General features: G+C 38.3%; 1 protein-coding gene across 2 annotated transcripts; it reads left to right on the forward strand.

The window, feature by feature from the left end:
- The first annotated feature begins 197 nt into the window (after window positions 1–197).
- Window positions 198–18979, forward strand: agfg2 (ArfGAP with FG repeats 2). Of its 2 annotated transcripts, XM_033610082.2 has the most exons (14): window positions 198–506; window positions 1302–1395; window positions 3947–4062; window positions 6774–6918; window positions 7300–7420; window positions 7527–7631; window positions 9709–9741; window positions 12139–12378; window positions 14684–14756; window positions 14883–14926; window positions 15141–15233; window positions 16727–16846; window positions 18581–18651; window positions 18805–18978. In XM_033610082.2, exons 1-14 carry the CDS (start codon window positions 340–342, stop codon window positions 18850–18852), a joined length of 1470 nt encoding a protein of 489 aa, XP_033465973.2. In that variant the 5' UTR covers window positions 198–339; the 3' UTR covers window positions 18853–18978. The 2 variants fall into 2 exon arrangements, with proteins under 2 accessions (XP_033465973.2, XP_033465974.2); XM_033610083.2 differs by lacking the exon at window positions 9709–9741 and having other exon boundaries at window positions 18805–18979.
- The last annotated feature ends 4184 nt before the right edge of the window (window positions 18980–23163 follow it).

The raw sequence follows: 23163 nt of genomic DNA on the forward strand, positions 1-23163 counted from the left end.
TAACAGTTTGATGAGATAACCAGTGGCTATATTGGAACAATTTTTTAAAGAAACAGGCAGCCTCAAAGTAAAAACCACCGCCACCTACAGCGTCACCTGTTCGCTGCTTTTATTTTGAAGGAAACCCGCAGTGTTTCCGGTGCGCGCGCTGCTCTGTCCGCGCGGCTTGACGCGCCTCTCCTCTGTGTGCAGCCTTGCGTTGGGGTGAAGCCGCATAAAAGCGTTTCCACAATGCGGGCGTGAGGTGCTCCATGGAGTAGGGGATACAGGAGGAGGGTCACCGGCGTCACACCGAGCCTGTCCGCCAGGCACCGGAGGAATACATACAAAGAAATAACCATGTCGAACCGAAAGCACCGGGACAACCAGGAGATCTGCGCCCGCAAGGTCCGCGAGCTGGCCCAGTCTGGAGTAAACAAACACTGCTTCGAGTGCAACCAGCCCGGGGTGACTTACACCGATATCACGGTGGGCAGCTTCGTCTGCACGTCGTGCTCCGGAATGCTGTGAGTGTCTGCGGGGAGAAAAACCCCGCCGCGCCTCCTGGGCTCATTTAGCGCACAACATCAGTGTGAGGACACACACATATAGTGATATGGAGTAAAAGTACCAGGCCTGAGATTGCACCATGCACCACCCACAGCCAGATTCACAGGGTGTTATTTTATGTGTGCAGCGGTATCAGGGAGTGCTGGCTGGTGCGGTGCAGACCAGCCGATGTGCACACATTAATTTACGCAGTGTCTCTCTGTCTCTCGTGCGTGTCTCCCAACAGCTTCATAACCGACAGACCGCTAGTTGGTCATTTTCCAGCTCTGAGTTACGTTTCATTTCGTCATGGTGCAGGTTTGACACTACCCCCTCCTCCTCCCCCCCCCCCCCCTCTCTCTCTCTCTCTCTCTCTCTCTCTCTCTCTCTCTCTCTCTCTAGACTCTCTCTCTCTCTCTAGGCTCCTCTCCAGTGTGGGTGTGTATGTGTGTGTGTGCTGTCACATTTTGTTCTGCATGTTCAGCCTAGTCCCAACACTCCCCAGGAAGACGGGTTCAGCACTTTCATGCGTTGTTGCGCAATCCTGCACATGTAGAGGAGCAGTTGTCCCACTTTGTGCCCCCCCCCCCCCCACCTAGCATGGAGATCATAATAAGAGGTTACTGATGGACACATGTCTCTCTGTCACAAGGCACCTATGTCACACCGATTCTGCCCTTAAATTCACAGTCACATTCACACGGCCCCCACCTGTCCTGCCTCAGCTTTCATTTCAGAGTTTACTCCAGATTCCTCTCTCCATCTCTTCCCAGGAGAGGACTCAACCCTCCCCACAGAGTCAAGTCTATCTCCATGACAACCTTCTCCCAACAGGAAGTGGAATTCCTCCAAAACCATGGCAACGAGGTGAGTGACAGTCACATGTCTGCAGCTCCAGGTGGGCCTGGAGGCAGGGCCTGATGCATCTGCTGATGAGAGTGCGTGTAAATGTGTTGTTGTTGTTGTTAAAGTCATGTGAGGTCAGACAACAAGAGCTGCAGCTGAGTTTTTGGTTCAAGTTCAGGTTTTAAAGTCACTTTCCTGCTCTGGAATATGAAACGTCCCTCATGGCGACCAGTTGGACCAGTCTTTGTGGTCAGGCTCTTTTTTGGGGGAAGAATGCTGCTGCCAAGAAACAAAAGGACCAGCACTCTCTGGTCCCACCCAAACCACGGTCTGTTTCCTGTGTGTGTGTGTGTAAATAGTTCCCAAACTTTTCTCAAAGCAGGGCACTCCTTCATAGAGACATGTCAACTGTAAAATGTCACCATTAATTACAACTTGTCACAATTCTTTTACAAAATGTGACGCTCTGGTCTTTTTCTGATTTCACAAGATTATCATCTTAGAATTATGAAAAATAAGGTTTTCATGGGAAAAAATATGCTGCTTTTCTGAATTAACAAGATCAATATTACAGAATTATGTTAAAAGTTGGCATGTAAAATGTGAAGTGAAATGGATAATATCTCGTAAATTCTTGTTTTTCTTTGTTAACAAGATTATTTTCTGAGAATTCTGAGAGAAGTAGAAAAAGTGAAAGAAATCAATTCTGCTATTTTTTTGATTACCAAGATTATTATCTCTGAACTCTGAGAAAGGTTTTTGTGTAAAAAAAGTCTGCTATTTTTTTAGAATTTACAGAATTACTATTTACTATTATTATTAATAGAAGAAGAATTTTAAAAATCTGCTCTTGTTTTTCTAAATGAAATAAATTTAAATTTTGTAAATTTTAGTTTTTCCAAATTAACAAAAATATTATCTCAGAATTGTGAGAAAAGTGTTTATGTAAAAAAAAAAAGCTATTTTTTTTAATTAACTGCATTATTATCACAGAAGTATGACAAAAGGTTTTTTTTTCTAAAAAAAAAAAAAAGTCTAAATTAAATAGATAAAAATTCTTGTTTTTTGAAATCAATGAGATTTTCTCTGAATTATGAGAAAAGATTTCATAAAAAAATCTGCTATATCTCAAAATTCTGGGAAGAAGTTTTCATTTTAAAAAAATCTGAGTGAAACAGATTAGAATTTTGTAAATCTTTGTTTTTCTGAATTAGCAAAATTATTACATCAGAAAAAGTTTTTATGAAAATATCTGTTCTTATTTTTCTAAATTAAATAGATAATATTTTGTAGATCCTTGTTCTTGTAAATTATTAAGATTATCTCAGAATTCTGAGAAAAGTTTTCATGTAAAATATTTGTTCCAAATTTCTAAATTAGCTAGATTATTATCACAGAATTATGACAAAGGTTTTTTCATTAAAAAAGCTCTTGTTTTTCTAAATTAAATAGATAATATTCTTGTAAATTCTTGTGTTTTTAAATCAATGAGATTTTCTCATAATTATGAGAAGTTTTCTTAATACACAAGAGAGATAATCTTATAAATTCTTGTTTTTCTGAATTAACCAGACTGTTATCTTGTTGATTAAAAAGACAACGGAGCAGAATTTTTCTCAAGTGAGTGCATTACACTTCTGAAGATTAGGGCTGCAAGAAACGTTTTTTTTTTGTCTGATAAACTGTTTTAAACCCCAAACTATTCCGTTTACTGTCACATGAAACACAGGAAAAACACCAAAACCTTCATAATTACAGTTGAAAACAATGAATGTTTGTGTTTTTACAAGAAAAAATAACTGTAACAACTCACTAACTAATCAATTCATAGCTTTAGCTCTGCAGCACGTACATCATTATTGCACATTTGAAGTTCTCAGATATCAATATCAGCCTCAAAAATCCAGTGTCAAATGAGCTATCACTTGCGTTACCATGACAACTGAGCTGTCATGTCATCAATCTCTGCTGCGGCATATTTAACAGGGTTGTTATTGTGACACTGTTGATGTTTATTTATATCCTCCACTTTGTGTGTTTGGAAACATCAATATCGAAATGTAGTTGATGTAAATGTCACCTGCCTTTTTTATGTGGTAGAACTTTATTAAAAATGGGCAGTGAAACCGAAACAAAAAGGCTCCACACAGGCAGCATTTTGGGAACCACTGGTGTGGGCAGCACTCACTACTGAGCTTATATCACACAGATAAACAGTGAAGTGTTTCAGGCTATCAAGATGAGTGCGGACCATTTTTATGAGCTCGCTTTTGGCCGGGATGTGTGTGTGTGTGTGTGTGTGTGTGTGAGGCAGTGGTGTGTACCATCCAGCTTTTTCTCCACATCACCCTCTGAAGAGGCCAGTCCTGATTCATACACAGTAAAATTTGCCGCACTCTTAACTCTTGAACCGAACATGATTCACTGATGAGAAAATGTGTCTGCGAGAGATTCTCTGTGACCAAATGTGAAACAGACACCGACCCTTTCTGCTGTGCTGCGTGACCTGCGAGAGTGTCACAAATCCTAATTGTTTGGCAAACCGTGTGTGTGTGTGTGTGTGTGTGTTCAGGTCGGGAGGAGGACTTGGCTGTGCGTGTTTGACCCAAAGACGGACGGCTGCTCCGACATGAAGGACTCTCAGAAGTTCAAAGAGTTCCTGCAGGATAAATATGAGAAGAAAAAATGGTGAGGGTTTTTGGTTTTGTGTGCAGCGTCACATGCTAATGTGATCAGGCCGTAGAAGAAGCTTTGACGTGACTGTTATTTTGATTAATTTACAATAAATCGATTATAATATGGTGTGTAAAATATCAGAAAATAACAAAAAGTCCTATCACAAGTTCACAGATAAGGGATATCTTCAAAACTGCATATTTTTTCTAACAGTGTCCCACTTTTGGATGAATTGAAGACATTCATGGCCCACAGAGAATATGTCCTTATGACTTTGGGTATCCCCTGACTCTTCCCACAGCGCACACATTGTTTTTTTTGTAAAATATCTCAACAACTCTTGGACTGGACTGCTGTGCAAATTGGTACGGACAGTCATATACAGTCAGGATGACTTTTGAAAACATTGTTTACTCCAAGACTAATGACATTACCATTAGCCTCAGCTGAGTCTTCAGTGCTTATTGACCAATCCCATGTCCTGTTGCCCTTGCTTACTGCTGCTAGGTCGAACAGGCTTGACAAAAAGAGATCCTATTGAGCCCCTTTCCCACTGCGCAAAAAGCCCACAAACACTTGCTTACATCTGGAGTTTTTATTTAATGGGAAAGGTTGTAGTTGGCGATCATTCCCAGGTCAAGTGACTCCGCAGTGGTCACAGGTATTTATCGGCTTCAGCTCTAATTAGCTTTGATCGGCAGTGATGGAAATACAACACCAGGGTGGATGCGCTAGTTTTAACCCGTTTCTTGAGAAGATGCGATGACAGGCCGCCACAAAATACCATCCGTCCGAGTTTTAGGGAGACTAAATGAGTGACAAATTAAAAAAAAAAAACCAAGTAACCACCAATTTTCTCTGGCCAACATGCTGCTTTCTACCAGTTACTTACGTGTTTTTTTCCCAACCTGGTCTCACTACGAAGTCGTCGAAATCCGACAGACATTGACGGAAAAAGTAGTTCCTTAACGTCCGTATGATACGCAGCCGGTCACCCTGTTCATTTTTCCTAAACCTAACCACATGCTTTTGTCATCCTATACCCAACTGCGCATCAGTTGTTGGAGGAAAAAAAGTCAATTTGCATTGTTGTACCGACGTAGTGCTTTTATTTTGAAAGAGACTGTATGTAAATGTTAAATTTACTGTGAAAACAGAAGTGTATTTTGAAAGAAGACAATACATGTAACAGGCAGAAGTTGACACGGCTTCCCAGAACGTCAACAACCAACACACCCCAGATACCTTACACGTCGTATTTGGACGTGGAAGGTCCATGACCAAACGTTTATATGTGACGAGGTCGGAGTGAGAATGTAAAGAGAGAATGTGAGAATGCGCTAATTTTGGTGGAAAAGGGATATGAGATAGGTCTGGGCATCAGACAATAGCTATAGCTTCAAGAAGTTGACAGCAAGGACTAAAATGTGCCATTGAAGGATTCGTGATGGGATGCTAGACGTCATGTATATCTTAATAAATAAAATCAAAAGTTACTTTGGGTGGCACATAGCCTTACAGACATAATACAAACAAAGTAATGTTAGCCTTAATCTTGCTAACGCTATTTCTTGTCATCTCAAAATATGTCAACAAGTTAAATTAACTGAGAATGTTAGCATTCTGACATTAGCATTTCACTCATAGCATTGCTGTGCGTAAGTATGGCTTTACAGAGCCGTTAGCATGGCTCTTAGGGCTAACACATATGCTTCATCTTTTACCACTCTGAAAAAATGAGATGGGGTGTAGGGTGCTACTTTGGATGTATTTGAGAAGTGGCTACAGCATCGGCTACTTCCTGTATATCGCGCTGCTAACTTGAAAACGTGAAGGACTCGAAAGTTGTAATTCCAATTTTTTGGCCACTACGAACGTTGGCTTAAAGGCCTAGTGTGTTTCCTGTGGGTCTTGGTGCTACTGTTGAACCTACTCTGTTCGTCTGTCTCCAAGGGCACAGAGACAGGTCACACCTAATGTTGCTAAGCGACCATAACCAGCACTGTATCACACCCTACTTACCTGAAATCCAAAGTTCGGAGCCGATCCTCTTCCAAGTGTCATTTCTAAGTGTGTTGTTGGCCTAAAATGTTGTAATTGGGATTGATGTAAAGCTCAAGGTAGTAACTTCTCCTCCATAGTTACCATAGACTGATATGTACGTAGGAAAGGAAAGATATCTATGTGCTATGTGCCCTGAAAAGTCGACGTTTGGAAAGGCTTGCACACCATGAAGACATTACTCTCGCTTTTTAATGCGCCTGCTATACGACAACATCGAAAACAATGAATCAGAAGACCCCAAAAACGCGGCATGTGTCGGGGCCCTTAGACTTGTTCTGGCATTTTTGCCTGGAAGAAAAGTTTGAAAGATGAATCAGTTGTCAACAAATGGTTACAGATGAATTTTCTGTTGATGGACTTTCAGTTGTTTTAGCTCTACATTAGACCCAAACAACAACTAATGACGTTTGTTCCAAATTTAGACCTTCGCTGTTTGAAATGGAGACGCCCACTCAGGAAAATTAGCTCAAGGATAAGAGCTGCTTTCATGCTGGGTATTAAACAACGGTCATTGTTTTGGGTTTAGTCTCAAGCTGTGGAAATATTCTATGTCACAATGTTTGATAGATGGATGACTGACAGCATGTCAGGCCAGGTTTTTGAGGCCGGGTAGTGACGCAGATTCATTTTAACGGCACTAAATAATCTGTCTATTTCAGGCATTTTTCCAAAAGTAAGAACCGGAGGGATGTCGAGGGTCCTTGGAGCCCAGGGGTCCAGGCCGTGCCTCCTTCCCATGGTCCCTTAGCAAGCCAAGCCCCCTCCCATAACCTGCCCCCTAACGCCAGGTCCACAAGGCCGCTGGTGAGTGAGCTTAATGCATCCTAAATGTGCATGTAATGGATTTAGAGAGCAATGAAGACGAAGGGGAGAGGATGAGGATTCAAGAGAGAAAGCAGGTGGGTGTGGTGGAAGAAGAGGAAGTGAAAGGAAGCAAGTAGTTCAAAGAGTGTTCGAAAAAAGAGGAAGAGACTAGAAGGTGAGGAAATGACCTGAATTCTTTCGCACACTGCGGCAGAGAGACAGAGACTGATGGGTCGGACAGCGAGAGGGCCAGGTAGCCTCCACATCAAAGCCGCTGCTTATGAATTATTGAGAAAGCATGAAAGAGACTCACTTCTTCTGCCTTTGTGTCTTTCCTTCTGCCTCCCATCTGCTCCTGTCTTCCTATCTGCCGCCCTCCAGTCTCAGTCCCAGCTGCCGTCATGGGATCGAGCTCCCGCGATCTCACCTGCTGACATGAGGACGGACGTGTTCACCGCTCGGCCATCGCGCTCCCAAAGCTTCAGAGACCCCCCTCTGAAAGGTTGGGGGTCGATCTTTATCAGAGGAGTTGGTATTTTTGGACTGAATGTGATCGATACCTTCACCTATTTGTTCTTGTCTTTGTCTGTTCTGTCTCTCTGATACAGATCCCACCCTGTGTGGGATAGAAAGACAGCGGCCAGGCTCCCTGTCGTCGGCGCTGGGAGCTCAGAGCCACGCCCCCTCCTTCCCCGCCCTCCCACGACCCTCAGGTGTGTCCTCTACTAGCCCCCTTGTTCTCCATTCCCTCTTGGTCTCAATCATCACACTTACAAACTTAAATTCCATACAAGTCAATGCATATCATGTATGAAAGTACAAAGGAAAGGACAAAAAACAAAAGAACTAATGGAGAGATCAAGTATTCTTGTTGTAGTGCATCAAATGTGTATTCATCCGCCACTGAAAATAGTCCCTAAAAATCGCACTTTTCTTATACTTCCTGTTTATGCAACATTTGCTCAAATCTACAGTTCCCAGCTGCTTGAGGCCTGAGGGCCGTAGACTGGTTTTGGAAAGTAGAAAGTATTGAGAGACAGACTAAAGGCTGATTTATAGTTGCACATAGGCTTCACGTAGAGCCTACGATGTAGCCTAAAGCAGGATTTATACTTGTGCGTCTGCTCTATGCACACCCTACGATATAGCCCACACATGTCACCTACACCGTTGTGAGCATTTATACTTGTGTGGTGGTGTGTCTGTGTCACTCTGCAGTTACACCTCCAAAACACTAGTTGGTGGTGGAGGTTTCTGTGAAGTGCTGTAAAGTTTAGTGGATTCAAAACACAGATGGTGTGAGACAATTTCAAACACAAGTACACAAATCAGCTTCACTATAACTCACAGCATTCACAGACAAACACTTGTCTTTATCTGGACACATTTTCTCCACAAATACAACATACTAACGTTATTAGCACAAGCCTATGGCATTTTACAGTGTATAAATTAGCCTAGCAGCTAGCGGACTTTTCCTCTACTCATATGAAACCAGGGACAACAGCAACATTTAACAAAGGTAACGTTACAAAATTCGGCTCCATTACAGCTCACACGGTTCACTGACAAAACAACTGTCCTATACTAAACAGATTTTCCAAACAATTACAACATGCTAACGTTATTAGCACAAGCCTATGGCATTTTACATTGTATAAATTAGCCTAGTGGCTAGTGGAATTTTCCTCTACTCATAGGATGGACAACAGCAACATTTAACAAAGGTATCGTTACAAAATTTGGCTCCATTACAACTCACAAAGTTCACTGACAAAACAACATTTTCCAAACATATACAACATGCTAACGTTATTAACGTTATATGGCCTTTATTGCCTTTATTTGTGCCTTTATTTTGAAAGAGACTGTATGTAAACGGCAAACTTCCTGTAATAATGGAGGTGTATCTTGAAAGAAGACAATGCATGTCCCAGAACGTCAGCAACCAACACACCCAGGGTACCTTGCACATTGTTGGTGGACGTGGAAAGTCCATGACCAAACGTCGATACGTGACAAGGTCGGAGTGAGAATGTGTTCCTAATTTTGATTACTGGTTAATTTCTCGGGTCATATTTCTGCTGAAACATTGTGAAGACTTTACTTTATTAAAACTTTTATCGGTTAATTTGAACAGTAGAAAATGAGGCTATACTCTGTTACAGTCATTCCTCAGCTGCAGTGACGTGTGCAGAGATACAGAGCACCTAGAAACGCTGACCAGTCAGAGCAGACTGGGCTTTTTTAGGAAGGTGGCGTAAATAGACAGGCACTAAAATGGAGCGTTGCAGACAGAGGGTGAATACAGGTGTTTCAGCACAGACAGTATGAGGAGAATAAAGTGTTTTTATAACATTAAAACATGTAAACATGTTCTAGTAGAGACCTTAATCCAAGTATGAACCTAAAAATGAGAAAAATAGGTCCATTAAATGTGAGATAATGAAGGTAGGTAGGTGCATAGTGTCACCCTGTCACCACTCTGTGCTCTTAGTGTCACTTTGGGAACGACAAAGAGAGACTTAGCTTGCAGCCGTCATTTTCCTCTTGACTGTTTTTTTACCGTATCATGTGGGTTTAATAAAACGGCTCCATGTCATCCTCTTAGCACACTTGGTTGCTTTTCATGAATAGGAAGATTCAGCCGGCTGCTCAGCTGGCCCCAGATGACAGCAGGGACAACAGCTTCAGTGACAAACTCTCCTCTCTCCACTCCTCCCTTAACATATCCCTCTCCCCTTTTTTTTCTCTGTCTCCTGTCTGTCTCACCTCACTCTCCTCTCGTAGCCAGTAGCTCTTTCAAAAACCACTTCACTTTAGGTAAGACGTGGCACCAGCCGATGCATTTTGAATGTGTGCTGAATGGCTGAGATCAATAAGCTCTTCCTTGCTGTATCATTCATAATAAATGGGCCAATCTGCGAGCCGTGCCGCTGCTGCTGCTGACCGTGCCTCACATGCATGTGAATTCAGCTTCATTTTAGGTAGCAGTTTGAGAGGAGACGCAGCACTCTATATTCATTAAACCACCCGAGTCATGGCTGGCCAGTGTCACATGCTGCAATTGGGGTCGATATTTTTCTTCATCAGTTGTGTTTCCCCACTTCAAAGCCAGATCTGAAGGTTGGGAGGGTCAAGGAGACACACACACACACACACACACACACAGACACACTGTTCCCTCAGAGGAAAAAGAGCAAGTTTAAAGTAATGCTATTTTTAGGCTGGAGCTGCTGCTGCTGCCTCCGTCAGCAGAGGGCCGCTGATATTTCGCACCACGTTGGTGTCGGAGCACTTAAACACTATGTAGGACACAGCTGTAATCCCACGGTACACATTAATATCCCAAACAAGTATTCCAGGAAGTTAAGGTATGTTTGCAGAGATAGGCCGTATCTCCAGCCGTACAGTAGGGTATGATCACATCCCAGAAACACGCAGCTCGACTTTTGCATGCTGTATATCTTCCGATAATGTGTATCTGGTTTCTGTCACTGACTCCTCAGCTGACGGAGGAAGACAAACTGGATTTAAAAACAAAACATTCGTATTCCCTTGCTAACAGTGTTGGCTGACACCAGCATGCTTTGTGGCTGATGTTTGTGGAAAGCTTGCTACCTGCAAAGATGTTAATTTCCTGCCTTTGTTACCATCTAACAATTGTATTTTTGATGTTGGTGCTTTGAAAGCTATCCAAGAAGTTGTTTGGCTCGCTGCTGTGCCTTTTGATTTTTTTTGTTAATGCTTAACCATGATGACTGTTCATGCTGCTCCATGTGTCAAGCTAATGCTGCGTTTGGCAAGCCTCATAGCATGGAAATGATTAAATAGCATGAAGGAAATTGCTTTGTTTCTGACTTTTTTTTTCATCATATTTGTCCAATAACATAATTTCTACACGGCCGTGTTAGCATTTTTTTTATGCTGTAATCTCTACGATCCCGTGGTAATTGACAAAAGGCTGATTTCTCATGATAATGAGATAATTTATCACGAAAAACAGCCGTCGTTTTCTCAAGATCAGGAGTTAATTATCTTTTTTTTCTTGATAATCGGTTAACCCTTTAAAATCTGAGGAAATTGGTTTGATTTCTGTCAAAAACAAAACAAGAAAACACCTGAAAAATTAGTCAAAAACGAAAAGACATTAGTAAAAAAAGAGAAAATGAATGACAAGAAAATTTGTGAAAAAAAAACCCAAACGAACAAGGAAAAGACCTTGAAAAATGCTTAATAATAATAATTAATAATTTATCACAAGAACAACTTTGTTTTGAGATTTAACGAGATAATTTATCACAAGAACAACTTTGTCTTGAGATTTAACGAGATAATTTATCACAAGAACATCTTTGTTTCGAGATTTAGCGAGATAAATTGTCACAAGAACAACTTTGTCTCGAGATTTGCCGAGATAAATTATCACAAGAACAACTTTGTCTCGAGATTTAACGAGATAATTTATCACAAGAACAACTTTGTCTTGAGATTTAACGAGATCATTTATCACAAGAACAACTTTGTCTCCAGATTAAACAAGATAATTTATCACAAGAACAACTTTGTCTCGAGATTTAATGAGATAAATTATCACAAGAACAACTTTGTCTTGAGATTTAATGAGATCATTTATCACAAGAACAACTTTGTCTCGAGATTTGACGAGATAAATTATCACAAGAACAACTTTGTCTCGAGATTTAATGAGATAAATTATCACAAGAACAACTTTGTCTTGAGATTTAATGAGATCATTTATCACAAGAACACCTTTGTCTCGAGATTTGACGAGATAAATTATCACAAGAACAACTTTGTCTCAAGATTTGACGAGATAAATTATCACAAGAACAACTTTGTCTCGAGATTTGACGAGATAATTTATCACAAGAACAACTTTTGTTATTTTAAGATCACGAGAGAGCGGCTTTTGAAAATAAATTGCAAGCACAGCCACCCTTGGCCTCCGTATCACAACAGTGTGCTATCATATCAGATTAATGTCCATGAACTGATCAGGATTTAGCACAAAAAACACTCAGACAGTATTCCTAGTTTTCATGGACTCAAATTTTTCGTTTAATTTTTCTGGGCAATATAAAAGGTAACTTCGTTTGTTTGTTGAGTTAGTGTCGGCCCTTCAGTTTTAAAGGTTTCAAACTGTGCTGTCAAAATCCGTCTTTGGGCTGAAGCTCAGTCTGGTCTTCTCGTCCTCAGGTCGTACAGTATCAGCCTCGGGGACCACAGGGCCTTTCAGGGCCTTCCCCAAGTCTCTCAGCGTCGACTTTGGAGGTCTGAACCACCCTCAGCAGCCTCCTCTGCCCCAGTCTCTGTCCCAGCAGCAGCCTGGAAGTGTCGGCCAGACGACGCCACCGGTCAGCAGCTCCAACGCCCAGGACAGATACGCTGCAGTGTCACATTTGGACAGCGTCTTCTCTGACACGTCAACACCCACAGGTAGGTAATATTGGAGTCTGTGAGAATTGCCTGGATGTTGATTTGTATGAAAATTAACTGACAGAGGCAGAAGCCACTTTGTACTTCTACTCCAGTACAGTGCAGCTCATTAAATTGAGAGGTGTAGTAGCTATTTACTTTTAATACTAAGATTTCAGATATGCAAACACATGATAAGATTATCGAATATTAGGCATTATTCCAGATTAAACACATAACAAGACTGCGATATTTCTCAGGGATTTTTGAGTTCGTTTAAACAGAGGGTTAGTACAAAACTATACTTTAAAATGTTACCTACAGTCTTTTTTGTGCCTTTTGTGTTCAGTTCAATGTTGAGTTTTTTCAGTAAAAGAATGTTAGAAATAATTTCCTTAATTTTTTTAAATTCAACAAGTACTTCGGTGTATTTTATCAGTATACTGAAAGGCAGAACAGAGCAGGGCTGCAACTAACGAGCATGTTCCTTACTGATTAATCTGTAGATTAGGAAGCAGTGAGTAAAGCCTGTTACATTATTAAAGCCTGAAGTGACTTCATCAAATGTTTTGTTTTTGTCCAACCAACATTTCCATACCCAAAAATATAAAATTTACTATCATGTCAGACCAAGGAAAGCGTCAAATCCTCACATTTGACAACCTGGAAGTATCTGAGATTTTAATAATTGTCAGTCTCAAAAATGTTCCACAACAAGCAAAGACTGTAGAAAAGTCTGAGATAAGAAAAAATGTAGCAGAAGCTTTTTTTAAAATTTTGTTTTGTTTGTTTTTCAGGATCCATTTTTCTGTATGACTTTTTTTAAAAATTATTTCCAGAAACGATATGATATGGAGCTATATCAATATACAAACATACACAAAACGATATAAATAAAATAAAAATGCATTAAAGATATATTGGAAAAATATAAATATATATATATATATATATATATATATATAAAAATACTAAAAAATATAATCAAAAACATTTAAAAAAAATAAATTTAAAATATATATAAAAAATATGAAAAAGATATAGTCAAAATATACATCACAAATTAAAAAAAATATGAAAAATAAACATAACTAAATAACTACAAATATGAAAAAATACTCAAAAATAACAAGAAACAAATAAAAAAATGAACAAAGATAATCAATAATTCATTAAAAATTAAATTGAATAATTAAAAAATAATCAATCAATAGAAATATGAACAAAGATAATCAATAATTCATTAAAAATTAAATTTAAAAAACAAATAAAAATATGAAAAAATCTATTATCAAAAATACAGTCAAAATTACATTTAAAAAATGAAAAAAATATACAAGAAATGAATAAAAATATGTACAGAGATAAAACCAATAATACATTAAAAAGTAAATTTAAAAAACAATAATGAATAGAAAATATGACAAAAAATATATAATAAAAATACATTTAAAATTACATTTAGAAAAATATGAAAAAATAGTTATATATAAAAGATGTATTATCAAAATATATAACAAAAATGTTTCATCTCCAACTTTATTCAGCTGAACCAGTATACTTCCTGTCTGTGTGTTCTGCATAATTAATCAGTCATTATTATTAGTAGTCACTAATTGTTTTAAACAGTACTTGTTTTGTGAAAAGTACTTTGAAGTATATTTTGTCGTCAGTACTTTCGTACTTTTGTTGTTATGTTTGTACTTGTGCTGGAGTGTTTGTACATTGTTGTACTGCAGCAAAGGACCTGAGTCCGTCTTTCACCACTATGTAATAGATAGATAGAGAGGCAGAGGGGGAGTTAGAGAGTGCGTGTGATGCAGATTGTCACGGCCAGCTCAACTGGGTTGCATAACATCCTTATTCCAAATGCCAAGGCTTTTAGCAGCTGAATTATGCTCATTGTGTTCGCTCCACATCCTGCTCACGCTCTGATTTAAAGCACCTTGTTGATACGTTTTACAATCCGCTGCGTTTGTCTAATAACCAAGGCGGCGGTTTTTTAATGCACAGCACTCATGCGAGGAGCCCTCGAGCTCTCTACAAGACGCTTTGTTGTTCTCATCACCGCCTCCCTGCCTGGCAGAGTAAGGAGGTTATTGATTTCCTGCCCCGGCTCTCTTTGATTCATATCAGACTGAGCACAGGCACCATATTTTATTCAGAGGATTTGTAATGCTTTTGTTCATCTGATGACTTACATGCTTAAGATCAACTGTTTGAGCTCTTTTTACTCACATTTCATGACAATAGCAACATTTGATCTCTTGAATTAGCACTCATTAGAGCCAAAGGGTGACGGTCTGTGTGAAACGCTTGTTCACAGCTCCACCTGGTGGCCCCCCGCAGTACAACGCCATCTTCGGCAGCAGGCTCTCGTCCAGCTCCACTCCTGCCAGGTAGAGAAAAATCAGCTTTGTCAAACCAGCTTTTCTTTAACGTGACAATTTTTTATATTTTCCATGTGTGGAGCCCTTTAAAGGTCACATTCTCATCGATCCTCCCCTTTTTCTGCTTCTCCCCAGCTCCCCCGGTGTCGATACAGTCTCCAGCTCCCAAACCTTTGCCAGTAGGTACCCAGCACGAACGCCGCATCGATCCCATCCTGCTAACCTGCACTGTATTTACATTCAGCTCCTCCATCTTTAAAGCCATCCCTGATTAGGATGCATGTGTGGGACTCGGAGCAGTGTTGGTTTGAATAGACAGGAATGTACCCTGCTAACCCCACTCACTGTGAATTATCTCCTCTCTCCCCCTCTCTGTCCCTGTCTGTGTCTCAGATTTCCAAAACCCATTCAGCTCCAGCTCCAGCTCCGCTTCCCAGCAGCCCGTCGCCCTCTCCCCCAGTAACCCCTTCAGCAACGCATCAGGAGGTGAGACTCATGTTCAGGGTCTGACAGACATCTTGTCTGCTGGACTTCTGGCCACATTATACGTTCAATTATTTCAAATAATAATAATGAATCATGTGATTTTGTAATCACAAGTTTTACAGAAAGGGTTTTGTGTTCCTGGGATTATGTTGCAGAACGTCATAATCCACATTCTGTATGTAGAAAGTCTTATTATTCTTCAATCTAACCAGGAAAGACGTCTAGAAATGGCCTTTAATCAACCGTTTGGAGGTTCAAGGAAAAGTCAAGTTAAAGGAAGTAGTTGCTTTAACTGATAAGCTGATCATCAGAAAATTAAATGGCAAGAATTTTCATAGTAGATTATTTTTTTAAGTTGCTTATTCAAGAAAATATGTCAAATATTTACTGTTTTTTGTGTTCTTTTATGTTTTGTTTTGTTTTTTTCAATTGAATATCTTGTTTGGAAAAAAAATACAATGGGGACGTCGTCTCAGAACTTTTATCGGCATTTTTAAATATTTTTCAACATTTCATAGATTAAATAATAAACTGAGATTTAAGCCTATTGGTTGCCTTGCCGTGTTCTCTTTTCACTCAATTGAAACTATGATTATTTATTCGTGACCAGTTATGTGATATGTTTTGGTTAAAAAAAAAGATGTCTTTAATGCTATGGACGGGAGTAAAACAGACTTCATTACTAATATTGAGCAATAAATAAAATATAATGAATACTATGGATAATGCTTCTGACTACAGAAGGGAAATAGAAAAGTGACAATTAAAGTAGCTCATGTCGTAATGATCTCTGAGAACATTTCCTGGAAACAATTATTTAATTTGCTTAAAGATTAAGGGGAAAATTTCTGGAGGAAAAAAGTTTAAAGTCAGTTATATTTCAGTTTCATTAGTTGTGCTGAGTTTATAAGCAGTTGTTGATTCCTTCTCAAATACCTGCCCCATTTAAATCCAAGAAAATTTTCATTATTTATCACTATTGAAAACTTTATTCCTCATTTTTGTTGTAAAAAACCCTCTGGTTTTTGCCATTTACTTGAAATGCACCAATTGAACACTGCCTCTGTTTTTCCTATGATTAGTACCAAATAATGTAGGAAAAGAAAATTCTGGTGATCCATTTTCTAACAGTTATGACTCTTATGACCAAAGAGCAGGTGCAAAAAAGGATGCACTCTAGTGGCTAAAATGAGTACTACAACAACAAACACTTGAATGAATGAATGAATAAATGAATCTGACAGAAAATTGATCGCATGAATCTTCTTGCAGCTCCATTTTAATTTATTCAACGTATCATTTATTTATGTGTTCAGTTTAGATTTGACCAGTCACGTAGCTGTGTGTGTTGCCTCTGTGGTTCCATATAAGATACAGAAGTTAAGAGGAAAACATCTCTCTGTGACTCATGTCACTTTGAAGCAGCTAATGTGTCTCATTTCCACATGGAGCTGCGTCTGATCTCTCTGTATGTGGGTGCATCTTCTCTCCAGGTGACTCCAGTGCGTTCGTCACCTCGCCCACCTCCGTCTTTCCTCCGTCCGCCCCCTTCCCAGCACCCAGCACCCAGAATGCATTTCATCATGAGTCAGCCAGCAACCAGGAAGCCAATGGTAACTGTTTTACTTATTATTATTATTACTACAGGAAGGTATGCACAGAATTTCATGGCAGTCCATCTAATAGTTGTTGAGATATCTCAGTCAGAGCGTTATTGCAGTCCCTACAGCCAGAAATAAAAATAGAAATAGAATGTAGTTTCAGATGTTTTTATTGTTAAGCAAAATTTCAAAAGTTAACAAGGTTGCTATGCTTCTTTTTCATATAACCAAACCAGTACTATAAAAACACACAGGAAGAACATGCTTAAAGATAAATACATAAATAATAAGTAGGGGAAAACAATGATAAGGCATAATATTAATGATAATAATAATAATAAATAAAAAAGGGAAATAATAATTATAATTCTAGGTAAAAAGAATAAAAGTATGATAATATGATAATAATATAAAATAGAGGGAAACGAATTACTATAAAAAGTTAATAAAATTAATTAATTAATATTACTATTAATATTAATGTTAATATTAATAACAATCGGGAAAATACTTGTAATAAGTAATATTTTTAAAGCATAATAACAATGATAAATAATAAAGAAATAAGGGAAAGATTTAATTATGAAAATGAGTTAATAAATTAATTTTAAAAGCTCAATAATAATTATTAGCATTATAAGCAGTAATAATTATAACAATAATGCTAATAATAATAATGATAAGAATATAATAATAGCATAATTCTAATTTTAAAATAAGTAAGGGAAAATAATAATTATTACAAGAAATTAATAAGTTAATTTTGAAAAGCATCATAATAATAAAAAATAAAATAATATTTTTAAATTAAAAATAATAAAATTTAATTTAAAAAAACTAAACTAATTTTAAAACCAAAATAATAATAATAATTTTAAAAAATGAAAAATCATCAAATTTAATAAAAAATCAAACAAATTCAAAAAGATAATAATAATGTTAATAATAATAATAATAATAATAATGTAATAATAGCATAATTCTAATTAGTAAAATTAGTAAAATAAGTAAGGGAAAACACTAATTATTATAAGAAGTTGAACAATTTGAAAAGCATCATAATAATAAGAAATAAAATAATAAAAAAATAAATAATCAAATTTAATAAAAAATTAAACAAATTTAAAAAACAATAATAATAATAATTCTAATCTTAAAATAAGTAAGGGAAACCAGCAATTATTATAAGAAGTTAATCAATTAATTTTGAAAACCATCATGATAAAAAAATAAACTAAGAAAATAATAATAAAAATATTTTTATTAAAAATAATAAAAAATAATAGAATTTAATTAAAAAAAACTAATTTTAAAAACAAAATAATAATAATAATAATTAAGAAAAACATTCCTTATTATCATTATAACTTCATAAATTAATTTCAAAAGCATGATAATAATAACTAGTTTGTTAAAATATGACCCCTGGAAATGGCCCAAAATGCACCAAATTGCACAGTAAATTCAAAATGGCCAACTTCCTTTTGGGTTTAGAGCATGGCTCCAAGAAGCTTTTTTGTGCGTCCTAGGATGGTACATGGGCCCACCAAGTTTCATACACGTATGTTAAAGCAGCTGCAACCACTTTTTTTGACACCTGAGCAGGAGACCTTTAAAATATCAAATTTTTCAGCAGTTCTGATATATGCACAAAGTTTCATGACTTTTCGAGTATGTTAAGTCCCCCAAAAGGCAATTAATTTGGAGAAACACCACTGATCATGCTCCTTCTGACATGTGCTCCAGGTTTTGCCTCCTTCCCTGCACCCGACTCTCAGCCCAAAGTCCCTCGGCCGATGTCGGTGAACCCGTTTACGGTGAGTTCACTGCCTCGCCAACAAGTGGCCTGACTTCAGGGGGATAAGGGGGGGGGGCTAATTGGTATTTGTCGTCAGCTCTCTTATTCTGCAAACAGGAAGTGTAGTAAAGACCCCTGTGCTCGTTCTCACCCTGCCTCTCTTGTCTCTCAGGGAAATGTTTACCCCAGTCGAGGGACTTCGCGGAACCCTTTCATCTGACCCCCCCACCCCCCCACCCACCACCACCACCACCACCTCCTCCCATTACTTCACCCACCCATCCATCTCTGGGAACCGAGGGAGAAGTGAACCCGAGGAGTTGCTGCCATTTCAATGCCTCTGGAGTATTCTCGCCCTCTGAGGGAGGGTCCGACGTCCTCTCCCTCCCTCCCTCTCTCTCTCTGTCTGTGTTTACGTGTTTGTGGAGGAAAAACAAAAAAAAGTGTGAATGTAATTATGAAATTCATGTGTGTGTGTGAGATCAGTCGCCTGCTGTGTTTGTACCATGTGTGTGACATGTGTGTCAAAAAGGTGTTTGTGTGCCAGTAGACGCCACCTCAGGGCTCTGTGGGAGTCACGAGTAAACGACGCCTCTATGATTTTTTGCAGAGTATATGACACACACATAAACATGCTGCTGCTGCTACTTTGCTTTCATCTCCTGCTTACAAGTGCAAAAAAACCAGCCCGTCAGTGAATGCATCAGCATCGTCTCCTGGTGTAACAAAAGTTGTCCAAAGGAAGAGCCAGTTGAGACTCTGCATCACGAGTTTCTACAGATGGTTATAACAGCCTTAATAGTCTCCTGATGCATGTCAGTTAGCGTGGAGAGATAAGACGGGCTTTTCTCTGTGGTGGGTGTGTGGAACATGTTTGCATTTGTCACCGTTTTTTTTTTTTAAATTCATCCTTTGAAGGATCATTTTTCCATTTCCTATAGGCTGCATGCGCTTAGAGGGCTAAAAGGAGATGCTACTGAATGTAAAGCAATTTCAGAATAACTTAAATGTGTATAAAAAACGTCATCGCTTCATGTTCCGGACCAAAATGTTTCTGGCTTTTTCTTTTCTTTTTCTTTTTTTGGTTGACATGGAGGCGATTTACATTATTTTGCCAAACAAAAAAACAGAGATTCATGAAACAACGTCTTTGTAATGACAAGTATTCATGTTCATAAAATCAGTTTGTTGCTTCTTACGACAGTTTGGCTCTGTGTGGTTCTTTATATGGTTCATTTATGTGTTAAGCAGGTCCTTAAAAAGTCTTAAAGGGGACCTTTTATGCTTTCCCATATTTTGTGTCTTATGTTTCTATGTCAGAACTGTAGTGCTGTAAAGTTAAGTTGATTCAAAACACACGTTAAACACACGTTAAATACACATTAAACACACATTAAACATGGCTTAATAGAGACAATTTCAAACACAAGTACACAAATCAGCTTCACTATAACTCGCAGCATTCACAGACAAACACTTGTCTTTATCTGGACACATTGTCCCCACAAATACAACATGCTAATATTTTTAGCACAAGTCTATGGCATTTTACATTATGTAAATTAGCCTAGTGGCTAGCGGACTTTTCCTCTACTCATATGAAGCCAGGGACAACAGCAACATTTAACAAAGGTAATGTTACATAATTCGGCTCCGACTACAGCTCACAAGGTTCACTGACAAAACAACTGTCTTATACTAAACATGTTTTCCAAACAAATACAACATGCTAATGTTATTAGCACAAGCCTATGACATTTTATATTGTATAAATTAGCCTAGTGGCTAGCGGACTTTTCCTCTACTCAAATGAAACCAGGGACAACAGCAACATTTAACAAAGGTAATGTTACATAATTTGGCTTCATTACAACTCACAAGGTTCACTGACAAAACAACTGTCTTATACTAAACATGTTTTCCAAACAAATACAACATGCTAACGTTATTAGCACAAGCCTATGGCATTTTACATTGTATAAATTAGCCTAGTGATGAGCAGAGATTTCTTCTGCTCATATGAAGCCAGGATAAATCACACACAAGACTTAAAATGCTATTTTTGTGGAGGCTTTATTGTCTTCAAAATTTATTGTTTCTTATCTGTGAAAGTAAAGTAAATCAAAGCTTAGTTTCCACTGAGGGAAATGGTTTCAGCTTACAGAAATAGACAGGAGGTCTGCGTCACTGTGACGTGTAGTTACATGTCTGGTGAGGTGCACGTCAGGCTACGGCAGCTAGCTACACTTGTAGCCTCACCTCAACAACGTCGTCAAACAGTAAAAAAACACGGTTAATTTATACTCAGACTTCGTGGTGGACTGTCGCCTGATATGTTAATTAACTGCAACACTGGACAAATTAACAAAATGTGTGGTTTTAGCGTTATTATTGTAATATAGTACAGGACGCTGTAACAACGCTAACCTAGCAAGACAAGGGAGCATAAACTTTGAAAAACATGGCGCCCTGAACAGAACGAATCTGAAAGCTACGGTGTCCTGCCAGGGACAAACAGTGTGAACTGTCACGTTTGCTGAGAAATAGACAGCGCAACAGCATCTCCTACTGGCTTATACAAGTAGCTGCCTTACGCATACATGAAGCTACATGCTAACGTCAGGGAAACGTAATCTTGGTTGCTGGTGTTGTTAATTTCTCTCTGATCTTGGATCATATTCCTGCAGGAACATGTTAGAAAACTTTGTAAGTGATTTTTCACAGTAGAAAGTATCACAGATGTTAGTTAAAATCACTCCCCAGCTGTAACTTGGATGTATAAGGAGACGTGGATACAACTTTGAAAGCAGGACCCCATTCATTCCCTATGAAAGTTGCTCAGTCGTAAATTGTGCCAAAGAAGTTTAACTGCTACGTCAACACATTCTCACTCCGACCTTGTCACATATCGACTTTGGTCATGGACTTTTGGGTCCAGATACGACTTTCGTTGCCTTAACTTTCGTTCTTGACCTGTCGCATATCCCCCTGATGCCGCAGAGCTCCATTAAACTATCATGCCGACGTTAAAGGATGGCTTTTTTTGTTGGTTTCTGACTCCGCAAGTCACTGCCCAAGCGCCAGTTTTCAACGACTTCGGCCAAGTATAAAAGTACTTTGATTATCAGCACTGCTTCCGAATGGACTTCTGCCAGCCACGCCAGCTACTCATGGTTTAGCACTCTGCTAACTTGAATGGGGATACAATGATCCAGTCTTGTGTAGAGTTGCAGCAGTCACATGAAAGTTGACGGTTATCATACCATGTACAGTCACTTATTTACGGCGTAAATATAGACAGTGATAGAGAGAGCTGGCCGTCCAACAGTGTGCTGGGTGGAGAATGGGCCCTTTTAAGTGATGGCTAACGTGAAAATACGCCTGTGTTCAAAGAACTCTCATTAAGTCAGTGCAATTTTTCTATGTATGCCCTTGAAAAAGGCAAATCCATGTCCGTCGTGCATATTTATGTTTTTTCTTAAGCATCTTTAACAAAATGATATGCTTATTTTACATAAACAAAAGCTTGCTTTAACAAAGAGAATCTATTCTCACAGGGTTAGAAAGTCTTAAATTCAAAATGTATAAATATAAGGTCATTAAATTGTCTTAAATTTGAATTTGTGAGGTCTCAGCTGCCACAAACATTGTATCTGATGTAATTCTTCTGTCTGATAGTCCACATTTCTGGTGTTAATAATCTTTAACCAACCACTGAACCTAATATTGTCTTTTACTTTATACTTTTTAGACATTTAGCCCACAGGTAAGTGCCTGTGGGCTAAATGTAAATGTGAATTTGTAGTGTGAGAGAGGTGAAATTAAAATTGAGGTCCATTTTTTGTTTTACTCTCCTGCCTACGAGGACTTAAGGGATGCAGTTTTTGGTAAAATAGATAAAATAAAATAATATAAAATTAAATTAAATTAAATTAAATCTTCTTTTTTTAGAAAATAAATACAAATGAAAACAGAATAAAATAAAATTACATTACATTTTTAAAATAAATATATAGATACAGAAATAAAATTACCTCCATTTATGTTGATTTCTTTTGGTTGTATAACCATTAAAATTTCAAGTTATGTCTCAGAAGGGGTACATTTTATTCTGACAGACTTTATCTGCTGGGTCTGAGATAGCAGGTGGAATATTTTACTTGGAACAAAGCAGTATGACAACAAATATTTTGGATTGAGGCAACGATACTGTAATGGTCTTGTGTTTGTGTGCATGAAACAAAAATACAGAATCCATCATATATATAATGCACATTTATTTTTACCTGCAATGATGAATAAGACACAGATGATTTGTCCAAAACACAGTCTTAAATTCAGCGAAAACATACCTTGAAAACTTTTTAAAACCCTTAAATTTAAGACTGTGACACCTCCACAGTGTAAAGAAAAGCTTATTTTTAAAGGCTGTAATAAATCCTTCAAACAACAGGAGGCGCCTGATATCCACTTTTCCCTGACCTCGTGCGCAAGGTTACTTTTGGATGCATATTGCATAACAACATACATA

The sequence above is a fragment of the Epinephelus lanceolatus genome, chromosome 22 (genome assembly GCF_041903045.1).
Source record: "Epinephelus lanceolatus isolate andai-2023 chromosome 22, ASM4190304v1, whole genome shotgun sequence".
NCBI classification, from domain to species: domain Eukaryota; kingdom Metazoa; phylum Chordata; class Actinopteri; order Perciformes; family Serranidae; genus Epinephelus; species Epinephelus lanceolatus.